This window comes from Suricata suricatta, chromosome 11, assembly GCF_006229205.1.
Source record: "Suricata suricatta isolate VVHF042 chromosome 11, meerkat_22Aug2017_6uvM2_HiC, whole genome shotgun sequence".
Taxonomy (NCBI): domain Eukaryota; kingdom Metazoa; phylum Chordata; class Mammalia; order Carnivora; family Herpestidae; genus Suricata; species Suricata suricatta.
Genome location: NC_043710.1, coordinates 84,491,011 through 84,513,815, shown reverse-complemented (window position 1 = coordinate 84,513,815; position 22,805 = coordinate 84,491,011). Strand labels below are relative to the sequence as shown.

Sequence of the window (22,805 nt, the reverse complement as noted above, 5' to 3'; positions counted from 1 at the left end):
TCATCATCAGCTAACAGCAAACAGCAACAGAGCTTCAAGAGGCCTGGGAGAGCCCACTCTTTGCCTGGGACCTTACCTGTGTGGCCTGGCCTTGCTGCTGAAGCTGCTGCAACTGCTGAGCGGTGAGGAAACTAACGGGCTTATTGCCGGCAATGAGCTTAGTCCCTGCTGGCATGGTGGTCAGGATGATATTGCGGCCCAACCCGCCAAGGCTGTGGAGGGAAGGCACCAGTGAGGCATATTGACAGGCAGGGTGCTATCTCTGGCCCAGAATCTGGCCGCATGTTTAAGGAAAACAGGGAGGTCTGCAGTCCAGTGAAAATTCCTGCATTCTAGACTGAAATGGAAACCAGCTGGTAAGACCACCTTTCTCCTACCTTCTATGCTTCCCATGAAAAAAGAGCAAGCCCAAAGGCCCCTAGGGCTCTGGATACCATCACCCCAATATCTGTATCTCCATCAGCAGAAATAATGGACAGGACCCCAGGAAGGTGTGTTTCAGAAAAGAAACTCCCCGAAAACAGCCGCCTTGAGACCATCACACTAATTTCGTCATGCCCCTTATCCCGGTTTAAGTCAGGACCAAAGGAAGCCCAGCCCCCCAGGCAAGACCTCCTCCTCAGAACAACACAACAGCACAGGGCTCAAATGTGAATGCGAGGCCTTCCCCAGCACCCGCACTGGCAACTGCCATCTGAGCCACATCACCAGCACTCCCCACTCCAGAATGTCCAGTCCCCCTCCTTGCTTTTCCTCCATGGTACACACCACCACCCCATAGGGTATTTTACTCTATTAGTTCTCTCTTCAGCCTACAATGTAAGCTTGAGGACAGCATGGATTTTTGTCTATTTTAATTACCTCTGTGTCCCCAGCAACTAATACTAGGTGTCCAATAAATACTGTTGATGAGCACAACAAAGGAGAAATAGCCAAGACAAGCCCCAGAAAAACTAGCTGCCTTTCCACTATATGGCAAGGAGCCCCCAGGAAGCCCCACCTGCTTGTCACCACAGCACTTACTTGGCTCCAAGGTTGCCTTTGATGATGGGCGCTGTGACCACACTTTTGCCCTTCATAGGCTGGCTAATCACAGAGAGAGGAACTGTGATCCGTGTAGGCAGCTTCCCCTAAAGAGAAAACGAAAACAGGTTTACAGGATAGATAAAGAAAACCACCAAGTGTCATATACAGGGCCGCAGAACTGAGGAGTAAGCACTCAGATGCTTTTTTCCTGTACATTGCGAGGTCCCGATATTTCTGAGATGCGGGCCCAGGCTGCCCTCATAAAGCTGCCAACAGGCTGTAGTTAAGCACCCACATACTGTACTCAGGGAGCCTCTGAGCTGTGGTAACAGCTCCTCATTCACACTACCTAGAACAGCAACAACCATATATAACTGCTGCCAGCAGGATAAATACGTGCACTAAATCACAAAGGAAAACGTATGTTCGCTTGAGTACGGTAGGAGTCGGAGCTCCAAGGACAGGCTCCAAATCCTGTGGGCCTCCCAGTACTGAAGAAAGTGTGACGAAGGACACAGGCACTCAGGAGTAACAGAGTGCACAACTACCGCTTCACTGGGGCGCAGGCTCACTGGTGGGGAGCAGACAGCAGGGCATGCCAGCTTAGGAACAGGTCACATTTTCCAGGTGCTTTCCATCTCTCCCAGAGATAAGAGGTTAGTTAAGGGACATTAATAAACAACTCAACCAAGTGAAAAGTCCAACCCCAAAGCCAATAAGGCCTAAAAGGAACAAAACAGAAGCTGACCACGCCTAGAGGCTCTGGGATTTCAGGATGACAAAGATGAGCTCACTGCAACACCTGTTTTTAGGCCACCTGCTTTTTAACCGTTGGTTGGTAATAAAATGTATATATAGTAAAATCTCATGTGATCTGATTTTAAAAACTCATTCAAGAGGAGTAGTTGCTGGGATACTAAGAAAAGGCATTGACACTTCTCTTGAGCAAGCTATTTCTAGAGAAGCCAGGCCCTTGGGTGCAAAAACTGGGTCACAGGTCCCCATACCGTTCTCCAGTTTAATCACAATCTGGAGCCGATGAGAAAGCACTGAGATGTCAACAGACAACAGAATACCTTGGGTTGGTGCCTCCACGTGGATTTCCTGACGGTTTTCTTAAGAACGCTTCAGATGCGTCAGACGTTTCAAAACCACCACCACCCCAACCGGAATCGCCCCTTGGTGAACCGGCCTAACTAGCTGACTAGATGGGGAAAAATATCACTGGTCACTACTTCCCATCCCTCATATATTCTCATGTTCAGGTGCCCCTGGCTACTACCTTTCTGTGTGAAAAGGAGTCAAGAGAAAAGTGGACCAAGTAAGCACTGTTTCCTCACTTCCTTAATTTCTGTGATACGAGAACCTAAGTAAATATTTCCTTTTAAGCCACACTGTATTTCAGAGTTTGGTGGCTGGTTGGTTTTACTAACGTTCTCCTTCCTCCACCACACTGGCTTTGGTCCAAATTACTGACGTTTCATTGTACAGCCTGCTTAGGAAACATAAAACTGTGTTTTATACTGTCCATATGCACCCCACTGTACAGAACAGTGCTCCTTATCCAGAGACTAAAGAGTAGAAACACATATGCACCCAGAAAGACACCTATGTTGAAATGGGAATTTGCTTTATGATAAATGTAGTATTTAAAATTAATGGGCAAGGAATAAACTAGTCAATGATGTTGAAACAAAGAAATACAAAATGAGATACCTACGACATGCCTTTCACAAGATATATTTCAAATGGATTATCACTTACACTTTTTCTAAAATCCTGAAAATGTTATGAAAATGACGGCTAATATCCTTATAAGCCTGGAATAAGAATGGCACAAGATGCAAAACCTAGGAGCCATACAAGAAAATGTTGATAGATCTAATCAGATAAAATACCTGTAGAGCAGGCTCCATTTGCAAGGTTAAAAAATGACACGCTGGAAGAAAACATTTTCTATATGTACTAAGAATTAACATTCAGAAGCTACAAAGAGCCACCCAAAGAACATGAAAAAGCCAAATGCCCCAGAGGAAAAATGGCAAAGATTTATTCAGCACTGGAGAGCACATGCCAGAACTCTCTTTGCACCAGTAAGATGGGTACTTAATTAAAAAACAAAAAAACACAACCGAGATATCCAGCACTGGTTAGGGTATGGAGGAAACAGGAGAGCTGCCGACGGGAGTGGGAGGTGGTGGCGTCTTCGTGGCTGCACAACTAGTTATCACAACCTTCAGGATGTATACCTGACCCACTCTACCTATGCCCCAGAAATACTTTCACGTGTTTGTTCGCAGGAACACTGCTCTTTAACAGTAAAAACGTACCCTTCAACAGACGAAAGGGTAAAGAACATTCCTTCCGTGGATTATCATGTATCATTAAAGATAATGCCATCAATATCCATGTAGGATCTAGAACAATCCCCAAAAACATATTTTTATATAAATAAGGCAATCCGTAGAACAGTATACACATGAAAGTCTCTCACAGGGATTTCTGTTTAAACTGTGCATGTACAGCGTACGGAAATGTTCAGGAAAAAGACCAGAAGGATAAATGCCAAAATACTAGTAAGTAGCCCTCATGAAGAAAGAGGTAGAGAGTGGTGTAAGAAATGTCATCTTTTACTCTATGTACTTCTGTACTATTTTAATCATTTATGAGAATGTATGTATACACTACTTCAGAAATTTGTTTCAGAATCTAACAAAAAAGTCTAGCAGGAAATAAGCCTGTTTGGGTCAAATGAGGTGACAAAGACAGGGTCTACTTTCCATTCCTCAAAAGAGAAGCTCCCCAAGCAGAAAGGCTATTCTTCCCCACTATGTTACTCACAGCCTGGGACGTGGAAACGACTGTGGTGCTGACAGGGACCTGCCGCACAGCAGAGGCTCCTGTCCCGATGCTGATGGGGGTGCTTGCAGCCCCAGAGGCCACGGCCACAGTCTTGGACACAGCAGCATTCATACTGGGCAAAGACACCGCTGAAGTATGGACAGTTCCAGACCCACTGGCCACTGAGGACCCTTGTTTGGCATGGGTCGCGACTGTGATGGTCTGGCCTGCTTTGGGGGGCATCACGCCCAAGCCCTGCACGATGCGGATCGTAGCAGCTGGTTTTGCTTCCGAAGAAGCCACTGTGTTTTTCCCCTTCTGGTCTGCCACACTCACACCAAGTGCTGGCATCAAGCGAAAAGCTGAACTTGAGGCTTCTGTTGGCTTGAGGTCAGGAGTCACTTTAACCACGGTGGTACCTGCTGGAGTGGATGAAGGGGCACTGGCCGAACTGGCCTTGGCAGGGCTATCCGTTGCGTGGACTGGATTCGAAGTAACGTGTAAGGTGGCAGAAATGCCTTTGCCCGTAGTGCCGCTTCCTGTCCCAAAGAGGTCCTGGGTCAGTTTGACTGTGGTCACCTGGGACTTGGCCAATGTGGCCATCATGTCCGGAGTGATTCGCAGAACCGTCTGGCCTTTGGCATCTGTGGTGATGGAAGAGGGTGGCAGACGCAATACGTCCTTACCCTGGATACGGAAGTTAGTGGCTGTGAGTGGAATGCTGCTGCCTGCCTGGGGCTTCACACCGAGCTGCCCAGTGATTGCCACCTGGATGGGGAAGAGACAGCACTGACAAGGGGATTCCCAGTGCCCAAACAGTTATGAGTACGATCAGACAAACCTCCACTTCTGGGTATGCGTATTTCACACATTTTTCTAATCTTTTGTTTTGAAAACTGGTGAATATTCACAAAAGTAGAAAACGATATAACAAATCCATGCACTACTACCCAGCTTCAAAGTTATCACTTTGCCCATCTTGTTTTATCTGTCCTTCCCCACTTTTGGGGGGGGGGGGGAGGGCTGGACGGAGGAGTTGGAATATTTTAAAGTAGGCCAATATATAGTATTTTGCTGATCAATACTTCTTTATGTGTTTCTAATCTAGAAAAGGACTTTTTAAATTAAAATAATAATAATAATAATAATAATAATCACCTACACATTAGAACAGATGCACTTAACAAAGATTATGGAACATTACATCCAAAAACAGAAGAATACAGATTTCTTTTAAAGTGCACATGGAACATTTTCCAAGACAGATCACACATCAGGTCACACTCAACACAAAAGAAATACTGCCTATTATTACTCAATAATTACTTACAAATATTATCTAATAATACACATTTACATATCCCCAAACTGTTACAAATGTTTATTTGTAGATGTCCTGATCTTCAATTTTGAGAGCAGGACTATGGGACGGTGGTCAAGCATGGGCTTTGGAGCCGGACCAACACCTTTCGAAGGCCAATCTCCCATGTGTAACACATGCGCTCTCTAACCTCAGGGACCGTTTGTTGCATGAGCAATTTCCTCTTCTCTAGTGACCACTGCCATCAGAATGCAAAGGTGCTTTAACATTTCCCAACCTACATAAAATCAGACCCTCATTTACCCCACATCCCCCCACAAGCCCGTTCTCTACTCTCTTCGAAAGCATAATTGCTTAAAAACTGCCTACATTCCCTGTCTCTATGTCTTCACCTTACATTCTCTTTTGAATCCATTCCCAGCCACCAATAAGCTGGGCCCAGTCAACTGCACTCATTACCCATAACCAATGAGTGATCAATTTTTAGCCTCATGTCATTCACACCTTCATATACTGGATATAGGTGCTGACTTCGTAAACATATTTTCCTCTCCGTCTGTATTCCAGGCTCTGCACCCCAGCGTTTTCTTCTATCTCAGTAAATGACATCATAATCTATTCAATCACTCAAGCCCAAAGCTGTGGGGCATGCTCAACTCCCTTCTTTCAACAGACCCCACAATCTGCCCACCCGAGCAGAATCACCCCGGCTCTACCATCAACCCCATATCCAGAATCCCAGTGCCTCTCCTACCTCAAAAGACTACGCACACAGGCCAGCACCAGTTGAGGATCTGGACCTGTTGTGACCACCTCCCACCTGGTTTCCCTGCTTCCACTCCTGTCCCTTGATGTCCATCCTACGCAGCAGCCAGGGGGTTCTTTAAATGTAAATTAGCTCAAGTCATTCTAGCTCACAATCTTTCAATGGCTCCCCACCACATTTAAATGAAAATCAAAGTCCCACATGACTTAACTATGGCTGACCGCTCAAGCAACACCCCCCTCTAACACTTCGACACTTGCTCACTAAGCTGCACACTCAATGGCTTTCCTGTTGTTCCTCAAACATATAACTAACTTATGGCACTTTCACTTGCTACTCCTATGCCTATCCTTTGTCCCCAGCTGATCAAATTACAGCATACTAACATTATTCTTCCCTTAAGCCCTTCACAGATTACCTTAGCTCAAATGGCACCCCTGTCACGATGTAGCCCTTCCCTGTTCACTGATGTTCATAGCTCTTCCTATACCTATCCCTGAAGTGGTTTATCCCCTAGCCCTACGAGAGGTTGAGCCCGCAAAAGGCAGGGATTCAGTCTGTGTCATACACCACATTCCCAATACTCCGGACGAGCCTGGCAAAAAGAGCACTTGGTAAATACTGAATGTAAAAAAATGACATTACTTTACCATTATATGGTTCCATTTCTTCATCTATAAAAGAGAATAGCAAAAGCACCTACCCCATGGTGTTCTGAGGATTAAATTACTTAATATCTATAAAATATTAAGCACAGTGCAGGGACATAATATGCACACCTATCATTGCTGTTTTTGCCTAAAAATTATTTGTCGTTGTTTTTACAGATTTTATATTTAAGTAATATCTGTACCCAATGTGGGGCTCGAACTCACACACCTGAGATCAAGCCCCTCAATGCCCAACTATTCTTTGAAGTTCAATTATTATCTGTGCATGTTCACAACCAGGAAAACAGAAACGTATCCTACTGTTACTAGAGGCAAACAAAAGTGCCAACAAAGTATGTAATGTCACACCACAAGATTTTCACTAAATAAATTCACAGAAAGTCTACTCCAAATCCAGAAACTTATCTAAGTGCTGAATTTTTTGGAAAGAAACGGAAGAAATCTTCAGCACCTGTGAAGCCTGCACGGCCTTGCTGGGAACTCACCATTGAAATACCCATGAACTAAAGATCAGAGATCATAAGTCACTAAGATCTCCGACTATCCTTTCCTTTGGGAGAAAGGATTTGGATCCATCCAGAGAGATTTCCACTGACCTGCTTGATAATGTTCTGCCCTGTGACGTTCTGAATGACAGCAGCTGTGGAAGCACTTGGAGCGGAGCTCCCGGGAGAACTGGTGGCCGGCTTGCTCGCAGGGCTGGCTGTAGCAGGGAGACTTGTCATCGTGAGCCCCGTCTGCCCGGGTCCAGGCCGCTGCACAGTGGCCGCCGCAGTCTGAGCTTTGACTGGAACGGTGGCCATTACTGTCTGGTTCAAGCATGAGGTGGAGAGCTCAATGAGATACTGAGATGCAGCCCGGCCCAGCGAACCAACCCTGGAGTGTGCCACTGCCCAGGAAGTGCTCCCCTAAGGGAACTTCTGCTCTATCAGTGCTCACTGCATTCTAAAGTGGACACTATAAAGTTCTTGTATCTGTAGGGAACACCTTAATTTTCAGAAAGCTTTCACATTTAACATCCCATTGTATTTTGTACGTAGAACAAATATTATACCCTTTTACAATAAAAGAAATCGAGGCAGTACATAAAACTCTTCTCTAAAATTACCAAACTAGTTAGCGGCATGGCTAATATGAGAGGCACAATGGAAAGGGCCTGAGATTTAGAATCACATTTCACCTCCATCCACCAGGATCCTGACATTACAATCTTGGGTAAATCACTAAACCTCTCAAAAGTCTGATTCCCAACATGTAAAATATGACGACTTAAAAACTCGTACCCAGCTCTGAACATTAAATGGGTTGCGCTGATAAACAGCAGCAGCAGCAACAATCTAACACTCCTCGCCCACTGGGCCCATCAGACCACCTCGGGGTCCGGGTCTGTCGTCCCTGTTTACCTGCGGCATGACTTTGGTCTGAGTAGCAGTGGCTGGAACACGCATCTGTGGTCCTGCTGGCATCTGTGGCAGTGTCTGTGTTGGCCCTGCTGACTGCTGAGTAACAGCAGGAAGTCCAGGCTGGGCCACCACCCGCACCTGGGGCAGTCCAGCCGAGCCAGAGTGGCTCACGACACGGGCGGCTGCCTGAGAATTTGGTGGAGTCTGGCTGGAAGCCGGGGAGAGCATTGTTCCTAGCTGTGGCATTGTGGGTGAAGACACCAGAAGAACACTAGGAGGAAATGGGGGCGGGGAGAAATTAAAAAATAAAGCAACTTAAGCTATACACACAAAAGGTCTTTGGAGGGAGAAAGCTGGAGAAAAAAATGGAAGAGCTTACCCTGAGCTAGATTTTGCTGGCTCTGAGACAGGAGTAGGGCCACTTTTGTTCACTGAGGACACAGGAGGAGGGGAGATCGGAGTGGCAGGCAGAGCTGGAGTGGTGGGGGTCACAGGTGTGACTGGAGTGGGTGGCATGCTGGAGTCACTGAGGCTCATCTGGCTCTGCTCAGAAGGGCCACTGCTGAGGACCTTCAATGAACTCTCCTTGCTACCAGACTTCTATAAGAAGAAGTTCAGGCGCAGTTTAGCAGAAGTGACCAAAGGACAGCGTGGTTCCTGATGCAGAGTTCAGGGAAGGCCTAGCTGCCACCATTCCTGACACCACTAAGGCAGGTCTCAGGAGGTCACTTACCACCTTGGATGGAGGCTTCGGTTTTTGCTGAAGAGCTTTTCTGGCTTTAGCTGCAGCTGCTTGTGCTTGGTGAATCCGCTCTGCAAACAAGAGTGGTAAGTTTCAACAACAGTTTAACCTCAGCACGGTAAGAAGGGTGGTTTCACTAAGAGCCAAGGCCTTACTGGTGTCCTTGCCAATGGTCTAAGTCCCACCTCTATAGTCCTATCCTGCCTGAGCGTCAAAGCAGAATGCAATTGGGGCAGTAACTCAGAAGCATCCCTAATCCAGTCGGAGCCTCACACACCAAACTCCTCCTCGCTCCGGTCCCGATGCAGGTAGATCCACAGCTTTCGGCCAATGTCGTATTTCACACACGGGTCTTTTTCGTAATGCAGCCGATCCAGGGCTCCACTCACTACGGTGTTCACCTGAGAACCAGAACAAAGTGGGAAAGGGTCAAATCAGATGCGGACACCAGGCAAAAATCACTGGGTGTGGGTCGCAGATCCTATTTCAGTCTGCTGGCAGTACTACCAATGGCTTGCTGGATCACTAGGCAAAACAAGAAACATGGTGAAACTCCTGGGAGATTGCACTGTGCCCTGAAGGAGACAGTGACCTTCTGCAGCAGAAGCAGAAGGAAAGTGCAGAGTGACATTTGTGCTCCACAGACTGCAAGGGTCTTAGGTCATCATTGCTGGCATTTCTCAGGATCTCCTTTCCTCTTCTTCATTCATTTTTAAGAAGTCATTACAGGGGTGCATGAGTGGCTCAGTCGGTTAAGTGGCCAACTTCAGCTCAGGTCATGATCTCATTGTTGGTGGGTTTGAGCCTGGAGCCTGCTTCAGATTCTGTGTCTCCCTCTCTCTCTGCTCCTCCCCTGCTCACTCTCTGTATCTCTCTCTCTCTCTCAAAATAAAGACATAAAAAAAAAGGAAGTCATCATTATATTTTATAATTCCTTGTACATTATCTTCTTTTTTAAATTTTTTTAATGTTCTTTATTTTTGAGAGACAGAGAGAGACAGTGGGAACAGGGGAGGGTCAGAGAGAGACACACAGAATCTGAAGCAGGCTCCAGGCTCTGAGCTCTGAGCTAGCTGTCAGCACAGAGCCCGACGCAGGGCTCAAACCCATGAACCATGAGATCATGACCTGAGCCAAAGCTGGATGCTTAACCAACTGAGCCACCCAGGTGCCCCATAATTCCTTGTACATTTCCTTAAAACCATTTTGGAACAAAACAAACATCGTCTCTTTTCCATCCTACCTGAGTGCTGGTGACATCTGGTGCCAGAAACTGGGAGTCCTTGAGCAGCTCACAGATCTCTGCCCGGGTACCTTCCCCATTAGGCAGCCGGGCCGCAGCATCTCGAACTGATAACATCAGAAAATGGAAAAGTCCAACAGTCAAGCAGGGTGGCCACTGAGGAGCACTGACCCTCCGCCTGCTCTCGTGGGGAGAAGCTCACTGGGGATATCTATCTCTGCCTTAGTCAGACTCAGCACTAGGCAGACACTGCCCTCTGGGGACAGTTACCTATACTTCTCACATCTGAGCCAAGACTGAGGTCCGCGAACTTGAGTGGGGAAAAAATTAACTATCTGACCAAAATTTAGTATTTCCTTCAATTATAAGCAAAGGTAACAAACTTTATATTGGCACTGATGTGTTTTGAGAGAAATCAGATATTTTGTATCACACACATCACTACTGTAGTGATCAGCTACTATATACAACTTACGATACCATTTCCACTCATCAATATTTGGAAATTAAAGGACCTATATGACCTGCTACTAAAGGTTGTCATTTCTGCACCATATATTTAACATTTTGATACACATTTTAGTAGGACTGATTTCTTTTAGAACTTTTTCAAGTATTTTATTTTATTCATTTAAAGACAAAATCCTAGGGGCGCTTGAATGGCTCAGTCGGTTGAGCATCCGAATTCGGCTTGGGCCATGATCTCACAGCTCGTGAATTCGAGCACCGTGTCAGGGTCTGTGCTGACACCTCAGAGCCTGGAGCCTGCTTCAGATTCTGTGTCTCCCTCTCTCTCTGCCCCTTCCCCACTTCCACTCTCTCTCTCAAAAATAAACATTAAAAAAAAAAGAAAGACAAAATCCTGGAGCACCTGGGTGGCTTAGTCAATAACAGCACATGCTCTTGATCTTAGCGCTATGAGTTTGAGTCCCATGTTGGGTATACAGATTACTGAAAAATAAAACCTTTAAAAATATAAATAAAAATAAATAAGGACAAATTCCTGAGATGGAGTGTGCAGGATTCAAGAGACTGCCAAAGAGCTTCATGGCACAATAAAAAGGTTAAAACCTTCATCTTTAAAAGAATCCGTCTAGGGGTACCTGGATGACTCAGTCAGTTAAGTGTCTGACTCTTGATCTTGATTCAGGTCATGATCTCATGGTTAATGAGATCAAGTCCCCCAGTTGGGCTCTAAGCTGACAGTGCAGAGCCTGCTTGGGATTCTCTTTCTCCCTCTCTCTGTCCCTCCTCCACACATGTGCTCTCTCAAAAAATTAATAAACTTAAAAAAATATATAAAAGAAAAAAGAATCTCCTCTACTAAATATCCATTTAAAAACAATAAAAAATAAAATAAAAGAATCAGTCTGGAGGAAGCAAATTCCCATACTTACACTATTTTGCTGGCCTGTAAAAAATTCCTGAATGAAAGTAAACAAGAGCCCAAGACATCAGGGAAGAAACTGATTCTTGGCATCAATCTCTAAGGGTAGAATTCCCCTTTCATGTCCCAAACTCCAAGGCCTCCTAAAACTACGTTTGACCCTGAAAGCCCTTCCAGGGATTGGGAGAAACAGCTGATTAAAGAAAGAAAGAAATGGCACATACCAAGAGACAGGATGGTGACATAGGCAGGCCGGTCAGAGCGCAGCAGGGAATGCTCCCGAGCCTTGTTGAGTGAGGTCTCTTTGTCAAAAACACCCTTCACAGGCCCCACCACAGACTCAAAGCCATGCATGCGAAAGGTGAACGCCTTATGGGGCTGGCTATATCTGTAACGCTCCTACCAAGAGAAAAGGGACAAGGCTCATAAGTCAGAATTTCTAACGCTCTCAAACAGTAGGAGATCGACTCGGAGAGACTAAAGGGAACAGGGTATTCCATTAGGAATACTGAGCCAACCACAGTGGGGAAAGGTGGTCTCTGAAGCCAAAGTCATTACCAAAAAGACAGAGAGACAAATGTAAGTATATTTTGCTATCTGGAAAAAAAACACATCAAAACATTTCTTATTCTCTTTCCTCACACTATTTCCACCCCCAAGCAAACAATCTCAGCCAACAGAATATCTAAGGTTAAGGATGTGAATTCCCTCTAAGAATCTGGACTCAAGAAGAGTCAGGCTCAGAGCTTTCTCAGCATGGCCACATAGATGCAGAGATTTTCACAGCATTCTAGGTATTTCTTACCTGCTCCTGAAAAACTCTTTTCTCCTCCCCCGTGCTGGGCCGCACCACATAGTCAGTTCTTCTGTAACATAAAGAATTTTGTATCCATCACCCATTCTTCAGCACCCAGAACCATTCCTTTGGACCATGAACAAACCGTCCCTTCATTAGTACTGTTCCCACAAAGGTCAAAGTCCACTTTCCAGATCCTACTAAGTAACTCTCGTATTTCTAAAAATTACTCAAGTTGTAGAAATCCAGAAAAGTACTACGTAGTGAGACAGAGGCCAACGTTTTTACCTGTTTTCAATACTGTTGCTAAGCCCCATCTAATGACAACAAAAAAATTCAGCCTTACAGGAACAAAGGACTTCAAATTCGTAATATGACAATGGTGGTTTTCTGTTTCCAAGAGAAACTGAGTTCTATGCTCCTATTACATGAGGCAACAGTTCTGCTGACCCTCTGTGCTAATGTTCAGGAATCTAAAGAACCAAACCACAGCATCAAAGCAATATAATATTTATAAATACATTCAACCAAGGAGGTGAGAGATGTGTACACTGAAAACTACAAGACTTTGATTAAAGGAACTGAGAAAAACACAAATAAATGAAAAGATAGTTTATGTTCATGGATTGGAAAAATAGTGTTAAAATGTCCATATTAGCCAAAATCACCTATAGATTCAATGTAATCAAAATACCAATGCCATTTTTCACAGAAACAGAAAAAAAAATCCTAAAATCTATATGCGACCATAAACAACCTCGAATAGCCAACACAATCCTGAGAAAAAAACAACAAAGTGGGAAGCAGGATAGGTGAAGACTTCAAGCTTTATTACAAAGTTATAATAGTCAAAATAGAACACCACTGGCATAGAAACAGAGACATAAGCCAATGGAACAATCAAAAGACCAGAAATAAACCACTGTGCATATGGTCAAACCACTGGTTCCAAATTTGACAGTGGAGCCAAGAACATTCAATGGGGAAAGGATAGTCTCTTCAATAAATGGTGTTGGGAAAACTGGATATCCACATGGGAAAGAATGACTTATGTCACTCACAAAAATCAACTCAAAATGAATTAAAGACTTAAACAGAACACCTGAAATTGTACAACTCCTAGAAGAAAACATATGGAAGAGGTTCCTGGACACTGATCTTGGCAACAATTTTCTGGATAGGACACCAAAAACATAAGCAACAAGAGCAAAAATCAACAAGTGACACTACATCACATAAAATCTTCTGCAGCAAAGGAAACAACAAAATGAAAAAGCATCCTATCCAATGGAAGGAAATATTTGCAAATCATGTATCAAAACCACAATGAGATCACCTCACATGTTAGAATAGCTATTACTAAAAAGATAAGAAACAAGTGTTAGCAAGCAAAGAGAACTGCTGTGCACTGCTGGAAGGAATGTTAAACTGCTTCAGCTGCTACACAAAGCGTATAGAGATTCCTTAAAAATTCAGATCTATCGTATGATCCAACAACCCCACTTCTGGGTGCATTTCTAAAGGAAATGAAATCTTGAAAAGATATGTGCACCCTTATTCACAGCATTATTTACAAGAAACAACCTAACTGTCCATCAGCAAGTCAATGTATATGTTCCTTAAGACAACATACAATTCAGCCATAAAAAAGGAAATCCTGCCATTGGCAACAAATGGATGGCCCTTGAGGGCATTATGCTAAGTGAAATAAGTCAGAGAAGACAAATAGCGTATGATCTCCCATATGTAGAATCTAAAAAAAGCTGAACTGACAAAAACAGAGAGTAGAATGGTTATCAAGGGCTAGAAAATGGGAGAAATGAGGAGAGGCTGGTCAAAGGGTACAAACTTCCAGTTAGAAAACAGGTTAAGTGCTGGGGATCTAACGCACAGCAGGATGACTACAGTTACCAATACTGATTCGTATAACTTAGAAGTTGCTAAGAGAGATCTTACATGTTGTCACCACAGCAAAAGAACTAATTATATGGGAGATAATTAATGTAACTACTATGGCAATCATTTCATAATATATACATGTATCAAAACAATATGCTGTACCTCTCAAACTTAAACAATATTATACATCAACTGTATCTCACCAAGGCTTAGGGTAACAAAAGGGATCACACCAGACTGGAAATAGTCATATAACATGATGTAATATCAAGAGCTCAGGATTAGAGGTCAAAAGGCTTAAATACTATACCAGGTCCTATCATTAACCTTTAGCAAGTCACTTAACCTCTTGATTCAATTTCTTCACAGGTAAAATGAAAAAGACAGATTAGATGAATCCTTCTCAAATGGGAACTGAAGAATTAGGGGGAAAGAGTAGGCCCTCCAACAAGGCAGATTACATCCCCCTCAGAGACTCCACTATGCAATCCTCCCCCAATTCAGAATCCTCTGCTCAGAAAGCCACTCATACCGATGGGAGTGTGCTGCCCTTCTCGGTATGTTAAGGCAGGTTAAGAATCAGTGGACTCCTAGGACCTTTAAAGTTCACTTTGGCTCTAACACACTAAGAAATGTCAGCAAAACCATGGCAGTACCTTAAACTGTAATTTTATGGAAAACCACCCACCATTAAAGTATTATACTCACACCCGAGGAACAGGTGTTGTGGCATCTGAGCTGTCTTCATTTTCTTGCTGGAGAAAAGGAAAATATGAACAGGTAAATGGACTAAATAATTCTGGCTAATGTAAGGGCTCTGGAGACCCAGTTAGAGAGATCTGGTATTTCTTTTTTTTCTTTTTTTAGTTTATTTGAGAGAGAGAGAGAGAGCACATGCACCCACTAGTGGGGAAGGGGCAGAGAGAGGGAGAGAGAGAAAATCCCAAGCAGGCTCTGTATTCAACATGGGGCTTGATCCCACAAACTGTGAGATAATAAGCGGAGCTGAAATCAATAGCCGGTTACTTACCCGACTGAGCCACCCAGGCATTCCAGACCTGGTATTTCCTAAAAACCTTACCTTACAGAAAGCCTGGTCTTTGGTTTCTAGCCATAGCTGAAAGAGTGCAGCTAATTCCTTTTCATTATCTTGGGACTGGCCTATCAGAAAAACAAAAAGGCAAAATAATAATGGTAATAGAATAAGGTAAGGTATTACTCAGAATCCCACTTCTTCCTGTGCCAAAGAGAAAACCCATCAGGACCTCTGCATACACTTACTATCCCCCAGCATGCACTGCCCTCCCATTCACTGTCTGCCTGGACCACCATTTCTGGATGTCCCCTACATAAATCATTCATTCCCTAGATATTTGCTGCGTAGCCACTGCATGCCAGGCACTGCATGTGCTAGGGGTTATTTAGTGAACTCAGTCTCTGTTCTCATGGAGTTTACAGTCAAGTGAGAATAGAATACATATTAATAAAATCTCAGCATGGTAGGTGTCAAAAGGATATTATGCAAGCTTACCCTAAAAAAGTTACCCTATAATTGGGGGCAGGGGAAGCTCAGAAAAGATTTCTTCTTGTTAGTGGGTCAACGGAGGCATTCTACAAACTGGCACAACAGTAAGAAGGCCCCAGGCAGGAGAAGTGCTTGACCCCCTTGACCTGCCTTAGAGAGAGGAGAACCTCCCTTTGTGCCCTGCTCCCCTATCACTTTGGGATCCTGCAGAGGCCCCCATCAAATGACTGTCCCTATGTCTCCTGCACAGACTAGAAGCCACAGAGACCATCAGCACTCACGACAGCTTGTAGGAAGAATACAGCCCCCCCGGGGCCTACCCTTCTCAAAGGCAGCTGAGATGACACTTCTGAGGACTCTTACGTGCTTTCACTAGTCAATGTATGATACTACCATCAGCAGAAAGTGCTGAACCTCCTTACCCTGGGAAGATTCTGCGTACTCTGGCTCTGCCTTCTAGAAATGTTTCTCCATAATCGGTTTCCCTAGAGCCTGAACCTGTTCTCACATGGGTCCCTCCACACCCTTGCCTGGTGTGAGGTTGGCCTCTCCCCAGTCCTTGGACCTGGGGGTGTGCCAGCTGACTATTCTCTCACAGCCACACCCTTCAGAGTGAAGTTCCTTCTTCCATTCCATCACAGATGCCAGACTGTTTCCCCCCAGCTCTTCTGGAAAATCAAAATAAAACAAAAGCCTGGTCCCTAAGGTTCTTAGCATCCACCTGTTCTACCCTGCCTCCTGCTCCTCTCAGCTGCTTACCTGGTCATTCCTCGCAAGGTGCTCTGGCTCACCTGGCTCATCATACCCCCTGCCACCACACTGGGCAACTGGCACATCCATAAGGACGGTACAGCCAATATCCAAACCCCTTGGTTCTGTCCTCACGACGACCTCCCTCCACTCCACCCCAGCCACTCACTCCCTCAACCACAACTGGACGTTGTCTTTAGCTAAAACTGCTACATCCTCAACATGTCTACACCAGTATTCCTCAACCCTGGCTACATACACACAATAATCACCTGGGCACTTATAAAATACTAGGGTTCAGGTTCCACACAAATCTGTGGGTAAGACGTAGGGCATCAGTGTTTTTAAAAATCTCCATGTGCTTACAGGATACAGCCAGAGCTGTGAGCCTTTACGCTAACCCACACCTTTTGCTCCCAGACCACAATCATCCCGACCTCTTGTGTGCTTCCCAGCTCCCACGAAAACGTCACTCTGACTCAACAGGACTGCTGGTCCACTGAAGCCTGCACTTCTCCAAGCCTCTTTCCGTCACATTTCCCTCCCTACTGGGTTCCATCTGTGTCCATCACTTCAATGGAAATCTTACCAATACAGTAATACCTGCTAACCTCTGCTCCTGTTATCTGCGTCATTCCAGTCCCACAAAACTCACATTCTGAACTGCCCACATTCTCCATGCTTCATCGCGGACAGCGGAGAGCTCCCAAAGAAAAAACAAACAAAGGGGCAAAGAATACCACTATAAATGCCCAATGAGCAGCCTCCACGTACCCTCAGTGCTGCCCAGCAATCTAACATAAGCTCTGGTCAAGCTAGCCTCCCATGGCTACAGCAGCTATTTCCTCCCTCTCTCAACCTCTCCTTCTCACTCACAACCTCACCTCTCCCTGCTACTTTCCACAGAAAAGCCATCAAATCAAACTCCCTCAAAGTTCCCACAATACAACCTGCCAGCCTACTACTGGGTGTCCATCGCTTCTTCCTACAATAAGAAATGTGCTGTCATTTCTGCCGTCCAAGGCCAGTCCCTTCCCATCTTCACAGGGATTTTTATGATGAATCTTCCCTTCTCTCCTGTATTTTCAGCCTCCTTCTCTCCACTGAACTGGTTTCATCAACACCTGGACGCACTCAGAGTTTCTCTCCTTTAAAAACAAAATGCCTCTGTTGGCCACTAGTCCCCCGTACTATTGTCCCCTCCTCTGCTAAACCTCTAGAAAGAAATGTTTAGATCCATGGTCTCTTTAACCAAACATGTGCAGGCAAAGGTTTAACTGGCTACAAGAAAGGGGGCCCTGACTGGTAGCATCTGCAGATCTCCATGGGTCAGCAAACTGGCCGCCAGTTTTATCCAGCCCACAAACTTAAAATCCTTATTATCTGGTCCTATATGGTCTGTCACCCTGGGCATGAGACTCCCTCAGGTTGACTTCAAGCCACCAGCTCTACAGAGCCAGACAGAGCTGCACAATCAGCTATCACAGGTCACCTTCAGCTCCCCACTGTCCTTGATGCCCATCATTCTGATAAGGAATCATTTTTATAAGAAATTCACCATTGCTTTTTATGTCCACAGATCCATGGGCTTTATCTTACTGAAACTTTCGGGAACAATCAAAGCTAATTACCACTCACCACTTCCTGACTCTGTCCTTCCTTGGTTTCCAAGACTCAACTATTTCATGGGTTTCCTCCCAAGTCTGTGGTCACTTCTCCACAGGCAAGCATTGCTGCTCAGCCTGCCTTGGAGCTCCTCAAGGCTTAGTCCGAGGCCCTCTTTTCTCCTCACTTCACACTTCCTTCTGCCTTAACTCTCCCGTCTAGATTCTAAACCCACACACCCCACTGCCTACTCAACATCAACACTTAAAATACCTCAAAGGCGGCGCACACTCAGCATGTCCAAAACTAACCTCAAGATCTTCACCCTCACGTGAGGCAAGACGTCCTCCACGGCTGCCTACCTCAATGAATGACATCTTCACCACTAGGCACATACCAAGCAGGAAATGATGCCTGACAGCACTCTCCCTTCACTCCCCACCGCCAGTCACACACAATCAAGTCCTGTGGCTTTTACCACCTAAAACTTTCTCAAACTTGTCCATTCTCTCTCCTCAGGTCCAGACTATGTGGCTCTCTATGTGGGCTTGTGCAATCTTTTCAAATCGAATTTTCCCTAGCACCACAGACCCACACTGCTTCCTCCACAGGGAATGCTCTTCCCCTCAGACTGTCTAGCTCCTTCCTTAGTCATCATTATTGCCTCTGCTGAAACGTTCCTTCCTCAAGAAGGTCCTCCCAACTTAGAATAGACCACGCCTCATCATAAACTTCCATTGTTTCTGGTACTTTTCCCTTCCAGAACATGTATGTTCATTATTTCATCTGAATGAATGTTTATTATATACTCCAGCACTAACACAATGCCTGACACCTAAATGCTAAATACACGTTTTAAGGAATAAATGGATCTACTGAGTTCACAACGTTCTCCATCTCTCTCTCTTCGCAGATCACTCAAGGGGGTAAAGAGAAAGGTTTGTGAATTTCAGGAGGAAATCAACACAGAATTTTCCTTTTATCACTGTCATAACTTTAGGTGCACGATACTACAACTTAGTAAGTGGGACTTTAAATTTAAAACAAAAATAAGAATCCTGATCCCTGGAAATACTTTAGTTAGGGCTGTCCAACATTTTTTTTTTAATGCTTATTTATTTTTAAGAGAGAGACAGAGTGCAAGCAGGGGAGGGGCAGACAGAGAGGAAGAGACACAGAAACCGAAACAGGCTGCGGGCTCTGAGCTGTCAGCACAGAGCCTGACATGGGTTTTGAACCCACGAACCACGAGATCATGACCTGAGCCAAAGTCAGATGCTTAACTGAGTGTGCCACCCAGGTACCTCAAGGGCTATCCAATATCTTATTGCACCTTATCCTCAACAGTAAAGCCCACTGTTAGGAAAGAAAAATAATACACTATGACATATTACTCTAAAACAATAGGTACAATTAATTCAAATGTGGGTGCTACTGTAAAATACCCTTGCAGATTTAAATTCCTAAGTATCACGATACATCATAACAGAAGGGCTATCCCACCCCAGCTGGGATGAGCCAAAATCCAATAGAGTAAAACTTGGACCCTAAGATACTAACGGGGTCATGAAGGATTTTTTTACTAAGCAAAACAAGGCTTAATATTGCTGTTGTTAACTTTCTACTGTACTGACTGGAAGACAAAAGAGGCTGAGCAGAGGAAGTGAGAGAATGAAAACCTACTGCTATGGATAGGTGGTATGAATTACTTACCAAGCAATTTCCACTGTTGGGTCTTCTCTTTGAATTCAACAAACGGAGAGAAACTGGAAGGTATAGCTGCAAGAAATGAATCACATGAACAGGACACAGAGGTCAGAGAGAGCACTGAACTCAGAATAATTATCATCCCTGAGCTCTGAGGTAACTTTTAAATGTCTCATAGTGTATCAGGACAGCAGAAACTGCCCCCAAGGTACAGCATTATGCAAAACCATACAGCTGAACCAGAACACTGCAGTTTATGAGGAGAATGAAATAAACAAAGAGGGAAAAAATACTTGACCCTAAAGAAAGAAGTACCTTACCACGACTTTCTCCAGCAAGATACTGCAGGGCTGGTAACACCAACTCCGCCCAGTTGGGGGCCGCAGAGAACCAACTATTGAGGGAGCTGGCTGGAGAGGACTGCCAATCCAAAACCCGTTCCTCCAGCTACGGGAAAGTCAAGGCAGAACCCAGTTAGAGTTCTACTCCACGTGAGCAATTCCAGAGATGCCCCAGAACAAGCTAGAGTATATTTGCAAATCACAAAGCAAGTTAACTGCAGAGCTTTGGGAGGAACCCAGAATTATTCTTCTCCAGCCTGTTAACATTTTCCACAATTCGAAACTCTAATGTACACCTGATTTTTCCAAAACTCTTACCATAGGAAGGCTAGCCTGCCCCTCCAACAGCAAGATCTCTAATAACAAAGAGAAGAAACTGGAAGATATTTCATTGATTCCAAGGCAAGGCTTGAGATCTTCAAGAGGCCTAATGAAGGAAAAAATATGTAAGAACAAGAAAAAAGACGAAGAAGGCATCCCCAGATGGTTTAAGCCCTCTAAACCTCCTAACAGTCATAAAAAAGTTCAATAAGAGACCACACTATACAAGTTCCCTAGCAGGTCCCCTGGGACTCAGGTCTTCTGTGTGTGTGTGTGTGTGTGTGTGTGTGTGTTTACACAGATTCAACATACACCAGCTCATTCCACGCACTAGCACTAGGTACACTCCCCAGGTTAACCGTTCACCCTTGAGCAGTAATCTCTGTTGCTCACTTACTCCTCCTTGATAGCAGGTATTGCCAGCGGAGAAGGGGCCTGTGAGAGAGCTGGAATCCCGTCACCACTGCTTAAGGGTTCCGCCAAATCCTCTGCCTCTGATTTGATCAGTTTTATTTTCTTCTTCTTTTTCTCCTCTTTTTCCTTAACCTTTTTTTTAAGGACAGCCAAGTCATACAGAGCTGGGAAGAAAAGGCAACAAAAATCATAGAACTACATTTTCTACATCAGAAGTGAGGGGTCTTATCTGCATGTTACTTTCCCAACACCCATCGGTAGAAGAAAGAAAAGTCTTAGAATAAGCCATTTAGTTGTTTTTTGTTTTGTTTTTTAACCAAACCCAGTGACAGACTTTACAGGTTAATTTTAGCTCCTATTAAAGAGACAAAGATCTATTGTACTGATTTTATATTCATTTTCCACCTATAAATCCATGAGAGGCAACAGCAAAACAAAGGTTATCAGCAAGAAGAAAGCTGTGGTTTTTTTTTATTTTTGCCACACATAAGGAGGCTACATAATGCAACACCACAGTCAGATGTCTACCCACAGAGGACATCATTTACCTGCCAGAGAGCCCTTCCTGCCAGCATTTACTCGAGACATGATGTCATTGAGAGTCAGGTCCCCTGTCAAAAGGTCCGGATGATCCTGGATGTGATATTCAGAGATTTGTTAGAGAGACCCAAATAAGGAGCTAAAATTGCCAACGATTTTGCCAATTTACCTAACAGATACAATCAGATGTTGGGTGCACTTGAGGAAATCATGATGAATCAAAAAATGTACAGAGGTTAAAATGACAGCCCTGCATAATGGGGCACAGGAGAACCCAGTTCCAACCTTTCTACTACACAGCATTTAGTTTATAAAGCTCTTTTACATTATGTTATGTGCTCTTCAAACAGTCTTGTTAAGTATCACTGTATTTTACAGTCTAAGAATAGGGTTCAGAGAAGGTGAGGGATCTGCTGACTTCCAGTGTGTGATGCTTCCCATCTCACCACTCAGCCTCGGATGGTCAGCCATTTCTTCCTCCCCTCAAGGGAGTGGCTTGGTTGCCCTGGCATTACCCTGATTCGGTCAAAGTAACAGAAAGTAAAAAGTGCAAAGAGCACAGGATTTATCCCTTGACTTCCTAGCTGAAGGGCCAAGGACAAGTTCCTTTACCTCTCTGAACACAGGTGAAATGGACATAATGATCCATGTACCAGTCTAATGGTAAAGTTGAAATCAAACACTATGTTAGGCATCTGTCCTCCTCTCTTATCTTTGCTGTTAACCAGCCTCTACTGTTGCTCCTGTCCCCCAACAATAACAGAAAATGAAGCATAAATAATGATACTGTCACTACCTTCATCTTCCAATATCTAATCCAAAAATACCAGGCTGAAAACCACTAATGACCACCCCACCCAATCTTACTGGTTGATGTTTCCGCTTCTCATGGTGCTTCTTTAACATTATCTTCAGGTCACTGTCCCCCAGTTCTATTTTATCTGAGAGAAAATGAACCAAACCACATGGACTAGGTCATTCACTTTCAAATTCAGATCTTTCTGGTCACTTGTGATACTCAAATAGAACATGTTTCTCTGCATTTCCCTTCTGACTCCTATGTACTACAAGGTCAAACAATCTTGAAGCAGTCATAGGATCAACTCTTCAGCTTTTCTCCACCTCAATCAAAAACGACCTCATTTAGCTGCTCCCAAAACACACCAAAAATTAACATTCTTTGATTCCTACCCCAATTAAAAGTTCTTCTCTAGTTTCACGGACATTCTAAGAAATTGCTATGGCTCTGGTTACCCCTCTTGTTCTATTATTGAACCTCTCCTAAGTATTATTTTAAGAATCTACTTTCTGACGAATGGATCAAGAAGATGTGGTATATATTCACGATGGAGTACTACATGGCAATGAGAGGGAATGACATATGGCCCTTCGTAGGAAAGTGGATGGACCTTGAGGGTGTCATGCTGAGTGAAGTAAGCCAGGCAGAGAAGGACAGAAACCATATGTTTGCACTCATAGGTCTAGCAGGAAAACAAGAGAGACCTAA

The 22,805-nt window shown here is 44.4% G+C and overlaps 1 protein-coding gene across 2 annotated transcripts in view; it reads right to left on the bottom strand.

Annotated features, from left to right (window-relative positions):
• NFRKB (nuclear factor related to kappaB binding protein) overlaps positions 1-22,805 on the bottom strand; it is a 43,607-nt gene that overhangs the window by 4,265 nt on the left and 16,537 nt on the right. For both annotated transcript variants that reach the window (XM_029956738.1, XM_029956739.1), the window contains exons 8-26: positions 22,166-22,239; positions 21,307-21,391; positions 20,742-20,922; positions 20,342-20,450; positions 20,003-20,129; positions 19,689-19,754; positions 15,177-15,256; positions 14,804-14,850; positions 12,206-12,266; positions 11,625-11,799; positions 10,014-10,120; positions 9,048-9,171; positions 8,762-8,841; positions 8,408-8,628; positions 8,029-8,299; positions 7,222-7,434; positions 3,868-4,635; positions 1,024-1,130; positions 77-212 (exon numbers count right to left, since the gene is read on the bottom strand). In XM_029956738.1, the coding sequence (XP_029812598.1) occupies positions 77-212; positions 1,024-1,130; positions 3,868-4,635; positions 7,222-7,434; positions 8,029-8,299; positions 8,408-8,628; positions 8,762-8,841; positions 9,048-9,171; positions 10,014-10,120; positions 11,625-11,799; positions 12,206-12,266; positions 14,804-14,850; positions 15,177-15,256; positions 19,689-19,754; positions 20,003-20,129; positions 20,342-20,450; positions 20,742-20,922; positions 21,307-21,391; positions 22,166-22,239 (3,032 nt within the window). The remainder of the gene's footprint in view (positions 1-76; positions 213-1,023; positions 1,131-3,867; positions 4,636-7,221; positions 7,435-8,028; positions 8,300-8,407; positions 8,629-8,761; positions 8,842-9,047; positions 9,172-10,013; positions 10,121-11,624; positions 11,800-12,205; positions 12,267-14,803; positions 14,851-15,176; positions 15,257-19,688; positions 19,755-20,002; positions 20,130-20,341; positions 20,451-20,741; positions 20,923-21,306; positions 21,392-22,165; positions 22,240-22,805) is intronic.